Raw genomic sequence first — 20,680 nt, forward strand, 5'->3', positions numbered from 1 at the left:
AAATTTTAGAACACTAATTTCTGCAGTGGAATAATATTTATTTCAAAAGAATTTCCATGATACCAAATAATGCCACTTTTGTATGCCAATTATTTCATATTTGTTACCACTTAAATAGGTTTATAACTTTGTCCACGACCATATCAGCGGCAAGGTATATGGCGATTTTTTTTGCCAATTTTGCTTTCCCACCGCCTTGACGCGGAACACCATCCACCAAAGTTTGGTTGGCCTTTTCCGCATTGTATTGTCTCACAATATCATTTGCTTGGGTTCGTTGTTCGGGGGTCAACTGGATCCGATCGCCGTACTTGTCGAGAAAAGTCTCTAGAAAATCGACATCGCTGTCACTGATGGAATGAGCAGAATCCTTTTTGAAGACATCAACCAAACGTGCACTATCGGATTCAAAGCTTCCTTGGACTGTCCATGTAAGGCTTCCGATGATGACCACCAGGCAGCTGGGTAAAAATGATCAAGCCTTTAAGCAAAACACATTAATTTATTATAATTTTGTATCCTTACCTCAGGTAGATTGTTGAATTCATCTTCTGAAGTTCTCGATCGATACGAATGCTTGGTCCAATGGGTGCTCTCCTTTTATAGAAGATCTGAGACGCGAAAACCCATCACACGCCGGAGTGGGATCATGGGTCTCCGCTTATCAGGTGACTTTACTTTCCAAGAATAGATGGCTGTTTTGATTAAAAATCAATTCAAAAATACAAAAATTTGGCTACTAACAAATACAAGTATTTATAAGCCGCAGGACTTCCTAGAATACATAAAAATAATAAACATAAATAATAATCTTGGAATTATTTTATTATATGTACATAAAAAGCAATAGAGTTCCTGGAAAATGACTATTGCATCATCACCTTTATGTATTTATTTGAATTTATTTATTTTATTTTTCAGGTTTTTGTAGAATACGAATTTAAAACGACATTTAACTATTTTTCCTAGCATACTTACGGGTAAAATCGAAAAATCAAATCAGTTAAAAGTCAAGACATTCCATTTACAATTACAATAGAATTGTAATGTCTTTGTCAAAGTGTATAACCGTATTCCCGCGTCATACAATACAAGACGATTATTGTTTATATATATAATTAAATCCATTTCATTCAAATGTTTTTAAATAGAACAAACTCTGACTCTTTGTTGGAAATGGAGTTCAAAGAAAACCAAGTCCCAAAAATTTGTGAACTAAAACGTTACGATAATTAAAATGCTTTTAATTGCTTTCAAAGTTACATAAGTGAAATATTAAAAACTTTAACCATAATAAAAAGTTTAGAAACCTAATCAATAAATAATCACAAAGCCACTTTGTTAAACATATTATTTTAAAATTTATAATAATTATTATTGTGTTTATAAATCTGTTAATTGAAGGTATTCGATGCCCAGTAGCAACTTGGTGTGGACTCTTAGATTTTTGCTCAACGTATCTTGCTCCGGAATACAACTTGTAATCTTTAAGATATCCAGATTGTCCCGTATCGCTCCACGGACACGGTCTCGTTAGATGAGTGTGAAGGAGATCTGATCGAAATATCTCTCAAGGAAAATCAGCAGAAATGACTCATTCTCCAGGGAAATAATATGTATATTAAAAATATTTCTATGATACCAAATAAGGAAAATAAATAAAGAGAAACCACTTCTGTTTGCCAATTTTTGCATATTTATTACGATCTGTTGGTCTTTAATAACATAAGTATATGTTATAAAAAAAGCTATCTCTAGTCCTTAGCTCCCGTAGCTTTTTTAATTCCCTCAGAGGCGAGTTCGATGCCCAATTGTATGACGATCGCCTTGACAAGTTTCGTTAACCAACCGCCCTGAGCTGGCACTCCTTCCACCAACGGTTGGTTGGCCTTCTCCGCATTGTATTGTCTGACAATATCATTAGCTCGGGTTCGTTGTTCGGGGGTTAACTGGATCTGATCGCCGTACTTGGCGAGAAAAGTCACTAGGAGATGGACATTGCTGTCCCTGACGGAATCTGGAGAAGCATTTCTGTAGGCATTAACCACATGAGCACTATCAGAATCAAAGCTTCCTTGGACTGTCCACGCGAAGCTTCCGATGATGACCACCAGGCAGCTGGGTAGAAATTATAAAGCCTTAAGAAAACACCTTGAATTATAATATATATTGATGATTACCTTAGGTATATTGTTGGACTCATCTTCTGAAGTTCTCGATCAATACGAATGCTTGGTCCAATGGGTGCTTTCCTTTTATAGGAGCTCTGTGAAGCGAAAAGTCATCATACGACGGACAGGGATCATGGGTCCCCGCTTATCAGGCGACTTTAATTTCTTGTGTTCCAAGAATTGATTATTGTTTTGATTAAACACAAACAATAAATATATAATTATAGCAATTGACCGATCCGTCATGTATATGTTTTCAAATACAAGTATTAATAAACCCCTGGACTGAGAATACATAGAATATTAAAAATAGACTCTACTCTTGGAATTATTTGCTTGTATGTACATGGAAAGCGATAGAGTTTATAGACAGTATGAATTAATTTGAATTTATTTATTGTATTTAAAAGTCTTTGTAGAATATGAATATAAAACCACCTTTAACTAGTTTTCATAGCAAACCTTTGGGCTAAATTATTTAGGTAATCCCGCTTCTTATAATACCAGTAGATTATTGTTTATTTTTCGAATGTTTTTTAAGTTGAATTGCCTCTTTGAATTTCAGAAAAAAAGCCAAGGTCCCTAAATTTCTGAAACAAAACTTTACAGTTCGATTTTCAAGGCTATTAAAATAACGTGAATATGTTTTGAATTTCTATCATAAAGAAATTAATCGATTAAAATTATCATCCGTAATACAACGATTTTATACAGCATGTTACGAAATAATAAATTAATTTTAAAATGTTGAATGGAAACCTAAGAATAATTGAGTATTAACATAATTTAATCTTCTATAAGTGCTGCCAATAAATAATTGCAGTACGCTAAAAGTATTTCAGTAAATTTTTTTTTTAATTTGAATCTTGTTCACAGAATTTTTTAATCTAAAAAAGTGCCACCACCGGCGACTATCGATATACCGCGCCCTGCGCAGTGTGCCCGTACGTTACGTATCGATGTATAAAAAATGTACAAAAATATATTTAATGTATGGGCGTAATTTTAATTACTTGTATGGATTTTAAATGTTTTTTATTAATTAGTTGACCAAGGCTTATATAATTAAATATATGATCACAATCACAAATAGTCAATAGTCAGTATTTTTATCTGAAACGCATTAAATGGTATCTCTAAATACAAACCAAATAAGAAATAAGATAATTAACCTGCTCGAATCTGGTCACATTTGTAAATTCGGATTGGAAAAGAGCGGAGGTGTCGAGATTTTGCGTCGGTTGAAGAATTCGCCTCTGATTTTCAGCTGCAAACCGGAACTCGAGCGAAACTGAACAAGTCCTGCTGCGTTGCCGTTTGTGCAATGCAAATGCGATAAAGCGCCGATCGCTGTGCGTGAGAGTACGTAAAGAGCTGTGGAAAATAAATAGCAAGTCCTGCGCGAAATGGGGAAAAGAGCGAGTGGCAGATTTTTTCTGTCTACCTACACAAACACACACACACATGCGCATATACCGAGTGGAGCTGTGTGCGTTTCTGTGTGTGTGCGGGAGCGCCGCAAAATAAAAACGGTTAAATCAAATCAATTGTGCAGTGTGTGACGAAGAAGAGCAGAAGCCGAAGTGAAGCTGAAAATGTTTGAATGCTAAAAAGATTTTAAATAGTGCTAGAAAATTAAAAAAGAGCCGCGCCCCGTTTGCTAAACGCCAACACACACATGCAAACCCAAACATACACGCACACACACTTAGTCAGCGCAACGACGGAGAGAGAGAAGAACGGAGAAGAAACAGAGGCTAAAAAGAGAAAAGTTGAAAGGCAGCAGCAGCAACAAATAGTTTGTTTAATTGCACGGGTTTTTTGTTGCTGTATTTATTTAACGCGACAACCAAATCAAATAGAGTATTAAAATTAAAGTTAAAGTAGCCCCCACTCTTCCTCTTTTCTGTGTGTGTGTGTGTATTTTGTGTTTTTTGTGTTCGTGCTCCTTTCGCCGTTTTCATTTGCATTTCTCTCCGTTTTCGCGAAAAGCAGCAAGCAGCAGCAAAGCAATTCTCCAGATCCAGAAGACAACACAACACACGAAATAGCAAATCAAAATGGCGCACCAGCAGCAACAACAACTGGCTCCATCGGTCAACTGTTCACTGGACGATATCGATCTGACGGCCCTCAAGGTGAGAATTTACTATTTTATCTCTCTGCGAGGGGAGAATCCGATCAGAGAATAACCCCCCGCCCATCATTATCCATTTTACACTCTCCATTCCCCATTCTGTGTTCGGTGTGTGCCCATTAGCACGGCTCGCCCAATTAACGGGAAAGTAGGTGTGTAGGTGTGGCATCACTCGCCATCCAATTTCCGTAAATAATGCGATCTTATTTGGGGCCATTAAATATCTTAAAAAGGGGGCAATTACAAATATTACATTAGATTTCTTCTAAAAGCTATTGACAAAAACGGAGTCTCAAAATTCACTTTTTACCAAAGGATATTGTTTATTGGTAAAAACCAACCCAGTCCAGAGACCTCATTAGTCCACTTATTTTAAGCTTTATAAAAGCTATTTACCAGTCTACAAATAATTGTTTCTTAATTTTTAACTAAAAGTGTTTTAGACCACCATTTCGCTAGCTCTAATAAAAATGTAATTTTGTTTGTAGCCTTAAACCGAATTTCTAAGCTGATTTGTCAGTTTTTTACTCTTTCAATTTGGGTTATTCATTGAAAAATTAAAGAATAACGATTCATAAATAACCCCTACGAAAAGATGTTCGCTCGATACCCCAGAAAATCTTATACAACCCGATTTCATTGGCCTTTGGCAGTCGAACCCTTGAAGGCTTCTTCCCCCACATTTATGCAAATTTGTTTAAAAGTACAACCAAGCGAAAATTCCCTTTGTGTGTTCGGCCTTTTTCGCACTTTGCCATGGCAACCGATATGAACCCTTGAAGAAAACATTTTTTTGCACCATTATTTAGCGCCCCCGCAGCAGCAATCACAATTATAATCAAGTTGATAAATGCATATTGGCATTTCGATTTCATTGCCCTGATAGAAAATCAGCAAAAAACCACCCACAAATTGTCACCCACCCCGTTTTTAATATTCTATACTCATACCAGTACGGGGGTATATCGTGTTCTTGGCCATTTAAGGTATAGATTCTTGAGTCCAAATATATCTGGAGGATTTTAATCTGAAAGATTCAGATTAATTAATCTGAAAGATTAAAAATATTAGTTATTTGAAATTTTGATTTGCTATCGATTGAAATGGCCCCCTCTTACATTTATATCGATAAGTTCATCACACCCTATAAAAGCAGAACTGTAAATATCAAGGTATTTCATAGTCGTGGCACTCCGATATTCTCATTTATTTTTTGGGGGAGAGTGTTTGGTGCGCAACTTTTGACCGGCCGGTGTCTCATCTTCTCAATTTTTTTTGTTTCTTTGCCTTGCGATTCGTTTCGTTTTGGTTTCTCAATGAATTTGTTGAGTCGCCCCCCTGTTTTCTCAGCCACTTCTCTGGTAAACCCCCCTTTGGGCGCACGCACTTGCTAACTTGTGCCGCATGCGTTTGTTGCCTTTCTCTTTCACCAAACACTCACCACTCTCACCACTGTCGACTCAAACTTGGAACTCCCAACTCGGCGGAACTCACCACGTTGGGCGCCTGCTCTTTTGCGCACCCACCGAAAGTGAACTAGTGTGTGTGTGTCCGTTTGTTGACTCTGCCGGAAAGTGGGTGGTGCTGGGCGGGGGGTAAAGGGGTGGTGCTTGGGTCGTCGCCTCGCTGATGTATAAATATATCTCAGTGTGCGTGTGTGTAGGCCACAGCTGTGGTCAATATAATAGCCTTAAATAGAGGCTTTCATTTAAACCACGAAAATCTATAGCTTTTAATTAATGTATCCTTTACTAAAATAATAATATTAATAATCTTAAAATCTCCATAGATATATGGTATACCAAAGGAAAAATATATTTAAGCAGCTTTCCTTTGTAAAAATGATTAAAATATTACAATAATCTCACAACCCTGGGCTAAGAAACGGGATAATTATGTCAAAATACTCAACGAAGCTTTAAAATTATAGAAATTGCTCTCCCATTTTCAAGTTCCACTATTTATCCTGAGCTTAAGCTGACATCCCAGACGCTCGCTAAAGTGCTATTATTTTGACCCCAACTGTTGGATCCGAGTATGTCTGTGCTTATATGAAAAATTGTTCATAGTCGATGCACAGCAGAGGAGACGAAGACGAGACAAAAACGAGACAAGAATGAAGAATGAAAATTGTTTAGTTTACTTTATTAAAAGGCAGCAGGCAGAGGCGAGCACAACATGCGTGCAGAAGCCAGTGTGTGTGTGTGTGTTGCAGCAGACAGCTTCAAGATGATGATAATGATGATAACAATGGAAATCATGATGATTCCTCGTCGGCTGCCAAGGAAAACGAGAATCCAAAGCGAAATCTGCAAAAATGGAGGAGAATTGTGTGGTGTGTCTTGTTTGAAGTGTTGTTTTTATTATTGTTTCTGCCTGCTTGGCCTTCTCTTTTCTTTGGCAAAAAAAAATTAAGGGGGAGGCGTAGGCACCGGTACCCCCGTCGCCTGCATGTCTGCCATGTTTTGTGACCTGTCTGTGCGTGGCTTTTAAAGGTCATTAAACACAATGAACCAGAGAGCAGAGAAAAGGGGAGAGCGCGTGGTTAAAATGTGTCCCGAAATAGAAAACGAGAGAAAAGGTCAGAGTCCTTAAAGCTCACTGTGCTCTTTATTATTTTCTCCTCTGTATTTTTAAGAGGCTTTCCGTTACGTTCTGGCTTTATTATTATTCCTGCGATAAGAGAAGAGTTCCATTCCCATTTCTTGGTTGCGATAAGATTACCGCAAGAACTGCATCCATCAGCAAATGAATTTCATTAATTATTTCTTTTTTGTTTAATGGCTGCTCCCCTTTTTATTTGTATTGGTAGTGCAGTTTCTTTTATTCTTCTCCTCTGATAAGCATTCAAACATCGCCGTTTGCCTCATTTTTTATTTTGGTGTGTGGTTCTTTCCACGTCTGAATTTTACACTACGAAAATATACAAAAGATAGAAAGTAAGTTTTTGAAAAAGCAAACTAAAAACAAAACAAATAAAATTATATATTGAAAGCTTTTCATTTCATTTATAATATTGATTTTAATGTATTAATATTTTTATTTTTTACGTAAACTATAGTATCAATTCGTTATTTTCAGTGTCTGTGTTTATTTTAATCAACATTTATTGCATTTCGTTAGCTGCGATAAAAACGTGTTCGCCCACATTTGTTCGGTTCGGTTTCCGTGTGTCTGCCGCCGTGCTGCAATTTGCCGAAGGAAACAGAAAACAACGCTAAAGAGTGGAAAAATATCCACACATGTTTGAATTTTAGTGTTTTTGTGGGTTAAATCAACATTGGCCCCGGGAAAATACTTTTTATAGTTCGGGTTCGGGAAGAGGCATCATCTCTCTGAGTGTCTGTTTATAGAGGCGAATTTCCCCAGAGCATTGGGAAATGCTAGTCGCCCTATAGTCCGCTATTCCATGCGGGGTGGACGGAACTGTTGTTGAAATCGCTTTTTCGAAAATTATCAGCTCTAATCACAGTTTGGTTCATTTGCTGCTGATACCTGAAATGTAGGTAAATGGGTTTTGTGACGTCAGCGTGGTATGCATTCCTAATTGAATTGGCCCCAACGGCCTACGGCCCACACAAATTAACTCAGCAGAAAGACATACTTTGGGGTTCACTGAGGAAAATGCGTTTTAGGGCATGACATTTCGGCAATGGCCTAAGTTTGTTTTGTATTTAATCTTGATATTTATATATAAAACGGTTCGAATATAAAAGGGTTGATAACTCAACTTCTTTAATTTTCAAAATATATAGGGTTTTAAGCAACTTTTTTTATGTTATTTCTCCAGAGATCTCAAAAGGAACCTCGGCAACTTTATTTTGATATTCTTAGTTGGCAAACTAGTTTTTCATATAATTTCCACTATAAAACTAGTAGTAAAACAGTTGAATTCATTTCCGCATCATAAACAGTTGATCAAATAATTTAAATATATATGTAAATATATTTTTTTCGTAGTGGAACCTGTACTGCATCTGCATAAGCCAGCACTCCATTGAAATGCATGGGCGTCCTAATATGCAGTCAGTCCTGTTTTTAGTAGCCACTCTCCTGCTCTTTGCATTTTTATTTTTTGCTGCTAACTGGGCCAAGCCTTTTGGTTGGAGACAGCTAGAGAGAGAGATTAGGAAGGGGGCTCTGCGCTTTTGGACTAACAAACAAACAAATAAAACAATAACAACAAACAAAGCAAATCAACAACAAAAATTCCAGTTTGCCAGGCCAAACAAACTGTAATAATGAAGCAACTAACCAAGGAGACAGGCGGCGACAAACTTCTTCCCAAAGTGTGGAATATAGTCTAGCTGGATTTTACAGTTTATTGCTATATTATAAAAAATTTAAGCACCGACTTGTTTAATTAATTACATTTAATTTTTGCTTATATGTAACTAAGGCAGGCTCCACTGTACTCGCGTTGGTCTGCATCTCGCTCTTTCGGCCTCCAACAGGCTGTGTTTAGTTTTTAGTTTTTTAGTCGTACCCGTTTGGACAAATACGAAAGACAAACAAAAGGCAAACTCGTGGATGAAACAGAGGGAGCACGGGACAGGGAAGGAGATTTCAAACCGAAAGGTGGATGGGGGACACATGTGGCGGCAGCTGGACAGTTTTTCCAAAGCAAGCAGGAATGAGCAGCAGCAGCAGCAACAACACAAGCAGCCTGTTTTGCCTGCTAAGCAGTAACTACTGCGGCTAACTGATAACTGTAAGAAAATCTACACAGCGAGAAAAAAATACAAATTCTTCAGAGAAAAGTACCATCGTTATATCTAGCTAACAAAGGCAACTTCCAATTTTAATATTTATAAAATATAAAATATGCAAAAAAATATTTTGGTGGGAAGAGTTGTAAGGGAAGAGCAAAATTACCCACTCTAAATCGGATTAAGACTATATAGAATTCTATACCTCAGTGTTATTCAAATATTCCTTAGAAAAGTCGATCTAGCCATGTACTAGTACTTTAGTACTTCCATTTAAAAAGAAAAAGTTATAGCGATAGTAATATTTTTCTTCTGCGTGTACGATCGCTGACCGCTGTCTAGAATTTTTCTAACGGCTACCTGCCCGCCGGTTTGGCCTTCTTTTTTCCCCCCTTCCGATCTCTGCTCATTTGGCTTGGATTTTGTTTTTGTTTTGCTTAACATGTCAACGTTAATGAGTCATGGAGCTGGAGCAGAGTCCAGCAGCAGATACTTTTCTCCCATCACTTCCACTCTCTCGCTATATTTTCCAGTTCTCCTTCATCAGTGAGTTCATTTTTCGTGAATTTTTAATTGATTTTTACAACGTGAAGTAATCAGCCATAAATAGCAGTAATTGCCGCCACAATCCCGCACTCTTCCCCCCAGCATGTTCTCTTTGTTTGTTCCCTGTGGTCTCCTCTCTGCTTCTCTTTCTCTCAATCCCCCTTATCGCTGTATGCCCTTTGCATGTGTTTGACACACTTTTCGGGGGTTTGGGAGTCGGGGGAAAAAAAAAGGGGGAGAGAGAGAGAGAAGGGGAATGGTGGGTTGCAGGCATAAATCTACTTAAAGCGGCTTCCATAGTTCTTCAGTATTCCACCATCTCCCCATCCATTTTATATATTTCCCCCTATTTGTTTATTTGCCCTGCACTTTTTTCGTATTTTTTTATTTTACTTTTTCTTTTCTCCTTTTTTTTTTGGCTCTGTTGACGCTTTGTCTTTTGGTCTTTAATTCCTTTGGTGTTGCCCCGGAAAATGATGAGGAAAATCTCTTGGGGGGAGGTTGGAAAAGTCTGCGGTCTTGCGTTTTGATGGGGATTAAAGCTTAATAAAGATGACAGCTTATGGTATACCATAAATCAATCTAGTTCTGTCTATTCTCTGTAGACATCGATTATATGCGGATATGTGGGGATTATCCAAAACTTGTATGACTTCAAATCAACCTCCTTTCGAGTTCCTCAACTTTACTTGTTGTGGAACTTTGAGTAAACTGAATTGGGAGCAAACTAACTGCACTTTAGTAACTTCTCTTCTTCGGTATTTGTTGAGAAACACACTAAATGAATTCTACACGGAAAGAAAATTTCAAGCATTGTAATTTAAGAGTATTTTCTATTGTATAATACATAAAAGAATTCTTAAATCTATCCTTAAACCAAAAATAATAAACCAATAAACAATATCTAGAATATCTTATATCAATTATTTTAATTAAATTCTGGCACAATGTAACATTCCAAAGAATAACCGAATCAATCTTATATAATTAATGAGGAATCAATTTTGTATTGCGTGACTAGAATTCCTTAAATTGTGTGTTAATATTTGTTGCCCTAGGATAATGAGGAAATAGCGAAAATAGTTTCTTAAACCATAACCTATATTTAATCGATATTTATTTCTTTGTCTGTACTTCTTGGCGCTGTCTCTGCCCACCCAAAAGAAAGGAAACCCCTTAATTTGTTCCCTTACTTGAAGCGTCAATTGAGGTTGTCAAAAAAGTCAGTTACCTGTTGAAATTCCGGGCGATGTTGTTGTTATTTTAATTGGCATTTGCCTTACCTTACCTGTCGTTCTGGCCATCGTCTTTGTAATCCCAAATCCCCCGAACCTGCGCTCCAATAAAAATAGAAAGCATTGTATTTTGTGTGTGTGTGTGTGTGTGTGCTCTCTGGTGCTTCCCTCCTCCTTTTCCCAGCTTTTTCACGCCCCGTGTCACGGGTTGCGTGTCAATGAACTCGCATGCAATTTGTATGGCTTTTTGGGATGGGTTGGGAATGGGAATCGGAGTCGGGAATCCGATTTGGAATTTCGAAATCGAGGATTTTTATTTTTAAAGCGATGCCTCGGCGTCTTGTCTCTCCTTATTTGTATTGTTATGCCTTAATAATTTGTTTACAAACAACAAAAACAAGGGAAGAGAACGAACTCGGGCATGTTCGTGTTTAAAGGTTGTTTAAGTGGTACCAGAACCCGCAAAGAGGGATTCAAGGGGTTTTCGAGTGTCTGTGTGTGTGTAGTTCTTTGTTTGTTTTTGGCAGCTGGCAAAAATAAAAACAAAAACCCCTACTAAAACTCTCAAAATAAAAAAAAAGGATTTTATTTGGGCGTTTCCCGCATTGATTTTCCCAAGCACATCTCTTACATACGTTCTCTAACATTTATCTTGTCTCTTTCCAGGATCCAGCTGGCATCTTTGAACTCATCGAAGTTGTGGGCAATGGCACCTACGGCCAGGTCTACAAGGTAAGCGCCCATGTTTATGTTTACTATACATATCTCTATCGCCGGGATTTTCGTGGCTATTTTTAAGGCCATCATCCCATCCCATACACATTCGTGTTGAAGTCTTTACGGCTTTCTTTTCATAAGCAAATTTTCGCATATTCGCCAATGCGAGGGGAGAGCAATGATCTCAGATGTTTTTCTTCTGAGAGTCACTTAGTCTCTTTATAATTAGCAATCGTTAAAGTTTATGCTTGACTGCGTTTCGCTTTAGTTTTTTCTTTCTATACCCTTACGGAGGGTATTTAGCATTGTGAACACAGGTTGGTAGGTTATAGATCTCTTGAAATTATTTTTATAATGTTACTGGTATTCTTTGGGGTTTACAGTACAGATTTAGGAACCTTATATCTTGAAGACCCTTACTACTATAACTTTAAAGTTTGCAAAGATAATCCATTTAAATTTAGGATGTGGTTCTTAATAAAGTTTTTATTAAGATTTGTTAAGAAAAAAATAAATTAATCCTTACATTTTCATAAAAACCTTGTTTAAATTCTTCATAAAAATTAAAAAAAAAGCGTATAAACTCGATCATATACGAAACAAGTTCTATTCCTTTTTCGTATCCCTATTGTTTTGGTATTTTGCGGATGTATCAAAATGTATCTAAGTATCTGAATCCGTGTGTGACGCCCAAAAAGACAAGCGGTCTCCCGTTCTGGTCGCTTTAATTAGTTTAGTGTCCGCTATGTTGTCTAATAACTTGCAGCGAACATAACACAAAACACAGCAACAACAACAACAACAAAATGACTACAAACACACAAAAATGCCGGCAACACGACGACCGCGACTTCTTCTCACACATTAACACATTTTTCTGGCTTTTTGCCTGTTGGGGTAATAAAACAACAACAACAAACACAACACCAGGAATCATCATCATCATCATCATCATAATAATCACAGAGCAAAGATTTGAAATGCTTGTGGCTCTCTTTTGCTTTCGGGAAAAACAATGCCTTGACTTTGTGCTTGCATTTAAATTATAAGTTTAAAAGATACAACTATGCGGCGGCAGTACAAAAATAGACATTGCTTTTGTAAATTACCGTTAGTCGTTGGATAAAGTCTATAGAGAAAAACTGGGAAGCCAGCCGAAAGATTGAGGAAAAAGTGAGGAAACTGAAAAGTGTGGCATGCGCCGCTTGGGAGGCCAGTCGCTGGCAGTCGTCGTAGATGTTGCATGTTGCTGTTGCTGTGTTGCAGTTGCACTTTGTGGGGGTCGCCAGCGGCAATGGCAGCTCGGTGATGAATGCAACCAAATTGAGTTGCAGCCGCCGCCGCCTGGATTTGCTGCTCTCGCCTCAAGTTGTTGTTTATCGCCTCTGCCAGATTCCAAAGTATTTTTATACCCTCGAAGTGGGTAATTTGATTGAAGCATTAAGTCGGAAAGAAGCAATGAACCGCAGCTTGGCTTGGAAATAAATAAAATTCCTTCTCTGTATTTTTATTTAAAATAGATGCAATAACATTTTGTCTTGGGTATTTCTTGTATTTTATTGGTTCCTTGGGAGATTTTGTCTTTTGTATCCTATTGCGGGGTTTTTTATAAATATCAGAAACCATTTTGTATATAAAGCCTTTAGATAAAGGTTTGTTTTCTTTAAAAATTGCCTGAATGTAGAGTATCTAATTTAAGATATTCTAAATAAGTCATAAACTGTTAATGATGCTTCTGAAACAATTAACACAGTTCCAGGGTACTTATAATTTCACCATATTTGACCTTAAAGTTGTTAAAGTTGTTGATATGCATATAAACTTTGTGCTAACTGACTTAATCATCGTTGATTTCAAATATGTGAAGAATGAGTAATCAAACGCGGAAAGTGGTTGCGGAGAAATATTCAAATTTGCCTAAGTAAATTAATTTCCATTTATTCAATTTCTAGAAATGACCAGCTCTCTTTCACATTCTTCTATATAAGGCTGTCTCTTTAAGGCTTAAGCTCTATCTCTACATTACACCATTTTATGAAATTTCATGCAGTCAATCAATATAGAAAACATATCTTTAATTTCATATAGATTTATGACCCACAAAATTTGCCAAAGAAATGCCTGTCAATTGGTTTTCGCCTACACTTTTCGATTGAGTTGAGGTTTCTAGGGTTTCCATATTGGGAAATAATTTGTAGATGAAATTTCGGTACACAGAAAAATATTAGTGATATGATATTATAAGAAATATATAAAGAAATATTAGAAAGAATTTAATCGTTATTATTTTGCATTAAAAGTTAAGAATATCACCAGTTGGGAATTCCAAGAAACGCTAAATGCATCAGAGTTCAGGAAAGTTTTAAAATAAAACTTTTTAAAGATAAAAAGTATTGAGTAATTTCCGTTCCATTCCTGCCTGATAATTAGAATATCTTGTACGAATTCTCTGAATTTCATACTTTTCGCTCTGTGTACTCTCTAAAAAAAAACTTGTTAACTCAACTCGGCGACGACTTTGACGCTTTAAGTAGTTCATTATACTGCCGCCGCGGCCTGCACATCTGTGTGTGAAATTAGCATGAGTAATGCTCAGATACTTTCTGTGGCCATATCTCAGTATCTGTATCTGTGCGTCTTTGTGGTTCTGCGACTGTATCGGTATTTGTATCTGCATGTGACTAGAACTTGGAGTTTAAAAGTAACGGATGGTATCCAGCCGTCGTCCACTTGCTCGGTTTCTGTCTCATTTCGATGGCATTTATTTGGCTGTGGTTTTAGCTGATTGACTTGACTGACTGACTGATTGACTGACTGGTCAACCGGTTTACATTCGTTGCGGCTGCTGCCGCTGAGCCTCGATTATGGCCACCTTTTTCGGCCCCGTCCGTCAGCTTATCAAACGTCACAATGTTGTTGGCCAATTTTCGCCATTTGGCCTGTTGCCTGCTTAATCATAATTTCAGTTTGGCCCGATGTTTATTATTATTTTTTTTCTGGTATTTCGATGAGAATTCCACTCAATAACGAATCTCTGCTTCGGCGTGACTTAATTTTATTTCTGCGAATCTGAATCTTTTTCGCTAAGCTTCTTTGATTTATGATTGCCTTGCAACGCTTTGTTTAATTTGCGTTTATTTGTCCGCCTTTCTCGTGTTTGTTTTGTTTTAGGGCACTTCCGCTTTATTAATAACTTGATACTGCGCTTCTGAAATGGCCGTTTATCGCAGCTAATACTTGCTGGGACCCAACTGTCACTCTCTGAGTCACTATATAGTATATGTTACTGGTCAGAAGGGGGGTAGGGAGGGAGATTGGAGGAACCGAACCACATGCGGTTCCAGGGAACACGTACAAGTGCAACGTGTTAACGGCTTTCTGTCATGTGTGCACTGATTTTTATATATTTTTCTTCTATTTTTCTTCTATTTTTCTTTTTTTTTTGGGAGCGGGGGAGTGTCTGACTTTAAACGTGGTCAACTGGAAATTGTGCATAACGGACACAAAGTTCATAGACAAGGCAAAAGGGAACTTGGATAAGTTGGTAAATGCAAGAAAAATGAACTTCTTAACATTGTCTAATATATATGTATTTTCTTAGTTACACAAACTTAGTTTCTTTGTTGAAAAGTTTATGGTGAAAAAGAAAACTTGGACAAAACTTGGTAGATAAGAAATCAACAAATGAGTAAACTTTTATGTCTATCAAGCAGTAAAACTAATATTAAAATGAATTAGTCTGTTGTAGGCTCAGCGAATTAAATTATAACTTAACGTAATCGGCGAGCTAGTCATAAATGATGATTGAGCATCTAAACAAAGAATACAAAAACTTGATTTTGGATGGTTTCAGGCCCAGAGGCATTATTTTATAGTTGTAAGTTGGAAAAAATGTTAATAAAAATTTTAAAGTATTTAAATCCTGATTAATAACAACTAATCTTTGAGGCTTGTCATGAGTATTAAGCTCAAAATTTAAAGATTATATCCCCTACAAAATCTGAAGTCAGAATCTATGTTTTTAATATGTTTCTTGCTAATTCCTCTAATTTCAAGCTTCTTAAAAGTGCTTAAGAATTAATTAATCTGTTGTGTTAATCTGAAATCAGAACTCATAGTTCCCAAGTCAACATTTGTAGTCAGTCTATTCTTGGATGATATAAAATCCAAGCAAAACAAACACACAAAAACCCAATTTCCGCAATGTTTATAAATATTATTTTTGGGGCTTGGCTCCCGTTAGGTTTCCGCCCACGCAACGTAACAAAACTACGGCTATAAAACAACAGAAATCAACAGCCCACAGTTGTCGTGTAATTAACATTTCTCATAGCTGGGCGAACTTTGACCCAATTATGGGGAATGCGCGGGAATGGATCGCGGAACAGGAGGCGGAGGCGATGGCGATGGACTCCAGTTCGGAGACAGACGACAAGTGCAGACAGAGCAAGACAATACATATTTATGAGCTAGACATGATAATAAAGCACGCAAGCAAATAAATGGGAAAAAAATGCTCTTAAATGTGTGTGTTTGCGCAGGCGCAGCCAGGCAGAAAGCACCACAAGAGGAGCTGGCAAAAACTGCAGCAGTCAATAAAATAAAATAAGAAAAAGAGAAGAAAAAAAAAAACACGACAGGCGAGCAACGACGAAACATGCAAAATACATTAAAGCCAATATACAAATCAAGCAGGAAGCATCAGCACAAGTAAGCTCCAAGCGAGCAATAGGAAAAACACAAAGGAAAGAAACTACGGCAGACTTCAGACCCATAAAAAGACACAGCAATTAGTGCACGAGTACCCCAAAAAACATAAAAGGCTCTCTCAATGTCACAAAATAAAAAAAAAACTAATTATTACGCAAATTGTATTTGTTTGGTAGACTCCTAAAAACATTTAACAAACACAAGTCATTGACTCGTTCCCAGAGTGCTGGTACACTTGAAGAAAACGTAGTCAAGGGGAGGGGATTTTCTGGTAAAACTCACTACAAAATAATTATTTAAAACAAAGAAAGGAAGGAATTTCTACATTTTTAGTAAAAATCGTAGTTTTAATTATAAAATATGTGGATTCACTTGGGAATTCTAGTGGCTGAAATCTAAAACCAGTTGTGAATTCTAAGCCAACGCTATCGATCGAAGGCTCCCTTAAATGGTTTGAAACCTATACATAGTTTATGATCAAAATGATATACATACAGTTTGTATTGAAATTTAAATTAAAATTTAATATATTTTAAAATAATTTGCATAGATTTCTAATCTCAATTTTTGTGTAGTGTAAAGTAGCCTCCTTTCTCTTTCTCATTTTTTGTTTTTCTTTGCAACTAAAAATTTAAATAATGCTTCTATCTTTTTTTTTTTTTTGTTTTCTCACTCATTCCCCCTGCATTTTCTGCGCTATTTCTCGCTCATTGTATTTTTAGAGGTTCACTAACTTTGCGTTGCTCTGTTTTCAGTTTTCGGTTTTCTGGCTTTCTGCTTCGCTTTGTTCGCTTAATTAAATCTCTAGCCCTGACACTTTTTTCATTGACAAGGCAACCTGTGTGTTGTTGTTGCTTCCCTTCTCTCCCTCTCCCCGAAAAATAAATAAATAAAAAGAGAGAAATAGCCAAAACAATAAATGGGATTTTTGGGCTTACGTTTTCGCGAGTCGAATTTTTTGCTAGCCCAGCAAACCGCGATGGGAAAGTCATCCACGAGTGGAGAAGGTAGTAAAGGTGTTCGGGGTTTTTAGAGGTGTACGATATATATGTAAATAGGTATGTGTTAGTGGGCACCCAGTAACGACCTTGGGAAGTTGGCTCTTCTTCTTTAACGGCGGACGAGTTGGTGTCGAAGCTGCTAAGTTATGCATTTTTAAAATCTGACCGAGCGTGGGTTGCTGATTTTTTGTTTTTATACATATATATATTTTTTTTGTTGTCTTAAATAATATATGCATGTTGGAAGTTGAAAATTTATCACTTTCGAAGGCGGCGTGTGAAATTTTTGTGGTCTGCCTTCTCCACCACCAAAATGAAACCACAAAAAAAAAAAAAACAACAAATAAAACTAAAGTGTGTTGATCAAAGGTCGGGCGATTTTTGGCCATTAGGAAAAGCCAAACAAATATTGACTTGATGCTCCCTTTGATTTGCTAATTGGTTAATTTAGAATTCCAGGAAAAATATATTGGCAAATATTTGTTTTATAGATTTTGTTGGAAGTATGTTAAATGGGGAATCCACTTTTTCTGTGTTTCTATAAAACTTACTATGATTCATTTGGTAAAAAAAATCTTCAAAAATATATATAATAGAATAAAGCAGCCCAAAATTATATATATTTTTTTGAAAAGCGTCGACGAGTTGATTTAGCCATGCTGTTTGTTTGTCTAACTTAAATCTCACAAACCATTAAAGCTTTAGCTATTAAGTTTATTAAAAGCAATAATATAGGCTAAATGTAGATTGATTGTTTTAAAACCACGCCTACTTCCACCTACATAAATAATAAAACAATAAAGTTACAGCCTTCTACCTATCTCACTCCATTTTTTTTATAAAATCAAAAAATAATTCCTTTGTAGTCTTTTGAAACACCTTATTTACAAACTGAAAATAACACTTTTTTGCGATATATCTTGATAGACAATTGACCCACTTTTTCCGCGCACTAAAAACTTTCAAACCCATATTACCAAATTGCCGCCCACTAATCAGCAAATGAGATAACTCTCGTTATCTTTACGTTTTGCCATTATTCAGCAATTGCGCTTAAGTATGTATTTGCCCGTTTTGGTTACAAGGTTAACACTTTGGCAATACTCAAATATATTACTCAAATATATATATACAAAATGTGTTTATATTTTAATATTTATGGTTTGCCGGTGGCTGATTAAATATGCAAACATTTCGCTATCCCCCTTTGATTAGTCAGAGATTTCTTTGTGGATTTTCATTTGGGCGCCTGCCTGCCTGACTTTGGGGCATATTTAGAGTTTTGTTTAGCAGGCAACAATTAATTTATGAGTGAAAGTTTTGTTATTTTGCATGCATAATTTGCTGCTACTGCTGCTGCAGCGAAACAAAGAAAAGCCTTTGTCTTCTTTTCAAAGGCAATCGTGGAGTTGAACTTATCTAACTAATGTACAAGTAATGTTGTATATAGCTTCTTCTATAGCTGCTGGCGGGTCCCTTATCTGCATATTGACTTACAATGACGCCTGTGACATTGTCCCATGTAATTGTCCACACAATCGTTGGGCAAATAATGAGAGGAACGAGTCTCGAACCCGTTGACCCGCAGTCAGAGTTTCTTTCAAGGGACGACGTTGACAACGACGACGACTCTCTATCTTTCCGCTTAATTCATTTAATTTCCAATTACCGAAATGGGAACTTCAATTTGACAGCCCTTAAGGGACATCACCACTAACTCTCTCTCTCTCAATTAATTAGAATATGAACTCGGGGCAATAATACGTACACACACGCCCTTATAATGGGAACTTTTCAAAGGAAACCGGAAATTGTTGACACGCAAAAAGTGACGTCATTATCGCCGCCGCACATCATTCTCTACATTTTGTATTTGTTGTTCTTTTTTTTTTATTGTGTATACTCACATGTGTGCTGAAATATTATCTTTTGGCACAATTTCATCGTCCGCTTATCTCTCGGCATATAAACACTTTGGCTGTCGGCTGTCAACAATTGAAAATAGATTCAATGACTCAATTTTCAAGGTATATTCCCCCTGATAAGGCGATAATTTGCCCATGCAAATTGCTGTCAGCTAATGCTTGGTAAATCGAATGAATAAACCATAATTGTGCTGTTAATTGAATGCGGAATAGGGGATAGTGATAGGATTTTTGTGGCTTGTGTAGAGAACGATAATAAATATAGGGGAAGAAGTTCTGTGGATTTATTGAATGTATTTCGGAAATAACATAAGGAGAGAGAGGGGATTTTTATGAGTGATTCGTGTATGGTGGTTTTATTAGTTATAATGCCTTAATATTGATTTTGGTTTGATGTTCTGTCTGCCCTACAAGTACTTTACAAACCCCTACAAATTCTCTTGGAAAACTCAATTTATTCTTGAGTAATTTTCGTCTAGACAGCTCAGACATGAATTTTAAAAGAAAAAATAATGCCAAAATTACATTTACCTTTGGCACTTTGGCTCTTCAAAATAACTGGCACATCAAACAACAAAACTTTTTGCTAACTGGGTTAACCAGGTGAAGGAGAGGCAACCATAGCCAACCTGCCAATAACACAAAATGGAAAGCTTTTTCAACACACTTTGAACTCTGTTTTTCCTGTCGGCGCGCTCTGCACACTCCACTCGAAATCACCTCACTCAGACACACTCCTCTCGGGCTAGGAAAATTCAATTTAATGAAAATGCAGCCAAGTGCTAAAAAGCCTGTTAAGTGGTTCAATGAAGGAGCGCAAGAGTGAGTGAGTGGGGCTAAATGCAGCTAACCTTTTGACCCACACACCGTCGACCTATGGCGATTTACTCGGCTCAGCTGTGGCTGAGGCAGCGGCCGAAAGCAAAAGCAAAATAGCTCCAAACGCTCACCAAAATGGGAGGCCCCCATATCTGTGATAAATTTAAACAAAAATCAAGCATTTCAAGCACTATTTCGCCTTCAATTGCTGTTTTATGAGCCAGCTGCAAACACTCGGCAAACCAAACGAGAGATACAGAAACCAACTACAGGAGAATGTAGCTGAAACGAAATTTCTTGAATCGATTTATTGAATAAAATAATGCAGAATACCATATTCCGGTTAAAAGGTTTTATTTATAATATTTTAAAATAAATTAAAATGTTATTAGGAATTGGGTAACAAAAAATATTATACTTTTATTAGGAAACCTTTTCAATTTTTGTGGTTTTTAATCATTTGATCTCTTTTATAATGATATGACAACAATCGTTGCATTCGTTGCATTAAAATAATATCGATTTTTAACGTGTAACATATTTATAGATATTTCATGTTATCGATATGCGAACTTTTCCTTATATACTTTTAATGAACTTTTGTTTATTCGATTCTAAAAATTTTATCTTCGATAGAATTTAAAATAATACCATTAATCATTCTTCTATTGGAATTATTAGAAGTTCCACTGTAATCCAATCGCAGGAGG

General features: G+C 36.7%; 3 protein-coding genes across 12 annotated transcripts in view; 1 reads left to right on the plus strand and 2 right to left on the minus strand.

The window, feature by feature from the left end:
• Positions 1-47: 47 nt before the first annotated feature.
• Positions 48-19,211, minus strand: LOC108074970 (protein Turandot M-like). 2 transcript variants are annotated; one of them, XM_070286133.1, is made up of 3 exons: positions 19,134-19,211; positions 526-775; positions 48-461 (listed from the first exon to the last, which is right to left on the minus strand). In XM_070286133.1, exons 2-3 carry the CDS (start codon positions 546-548, stop codon positions 104-106), a joined length of 381 nt encoding a protein of 126 aa, XP_070142234.1. In that variant the 5' UTR covers positions 549-775; positions 19,134-19,211; the 3' UTR covers positions 48-103. The 2 variants fall into 2 exon arrangements, with proteins under 2 accessions (XP_070142234.1, XP_017022692.1); XM_017167203.2 differs by lacking the exon at positions 19,134-19,211 and adding an exon at positions 882-962.
• On the minus strand, positions 1,688-2,299 carry LOC108074969 (protein Turandot M-like). Its single transcript, XM_017167202.2, has 2 exons — positions 2,181-2,299; positions 1,688-2,118 (listed from the first exon to the last, which is right to left on the minus strand). Exons 1-2 carry the CDS (start codon positions 2,201-2,203, stop codon positions 1,755-1,757), a joined length of 387 nt encoding a protein of 128 aa, XP_017022691.1. The 5' UTR covers positions 2,204-2,299; the 3' UTR covers positions 1,688-1,754.
• Positions 3,369-20,680, plus strand: part of msn (serine/threonine-protein kinase msn) — a 37,900-nt gene continuing 20,588 nt past the window's right edge. For 6 of the 9 annotated variants that reach the window (XM_017167503.3, XM_017167512.3, XM_017167509.3 and 3 more), the window contains exons 1-3: positions 3,369-3,533; positions 4,167-4,309; positions 11,465-11,530. In XM_017167503.3, the coding sequence (XP_017022992.1) occupies positions 4,232-4,309; positions 11,465-11,530 (144 nt within the window). In that variant the 5' untranslated portion in view covers positions 3,369-3,533; positions 4,167-4,231. Of the gene's footprint in view, positions 3,538-4,163; positions 4,310-11,464; positions 11,531-20,680 lie in introns of all 9 variants that reach the window. The other 3 variants (XM_070286131.1, XM_041775500.2, XM_070286132.1) reach the window with 3 other exon arrangements.

Source organism: Drosophila kikkawai, chromosome 3L, assembly GCF_030179895.1.
Source record: "Drosophila kikkawai strain 14028-0561.14 chromosome 3L, DkikHiC1v2, whole genome shotgun sequence".
In the NCBI taxonomy this organism is placed as follows: Eukaryota; Metazoa; Arthropoda; class Insecta; order Diptera; family Drosophilidae; genus Drosophila; species Drosophila kikkawai.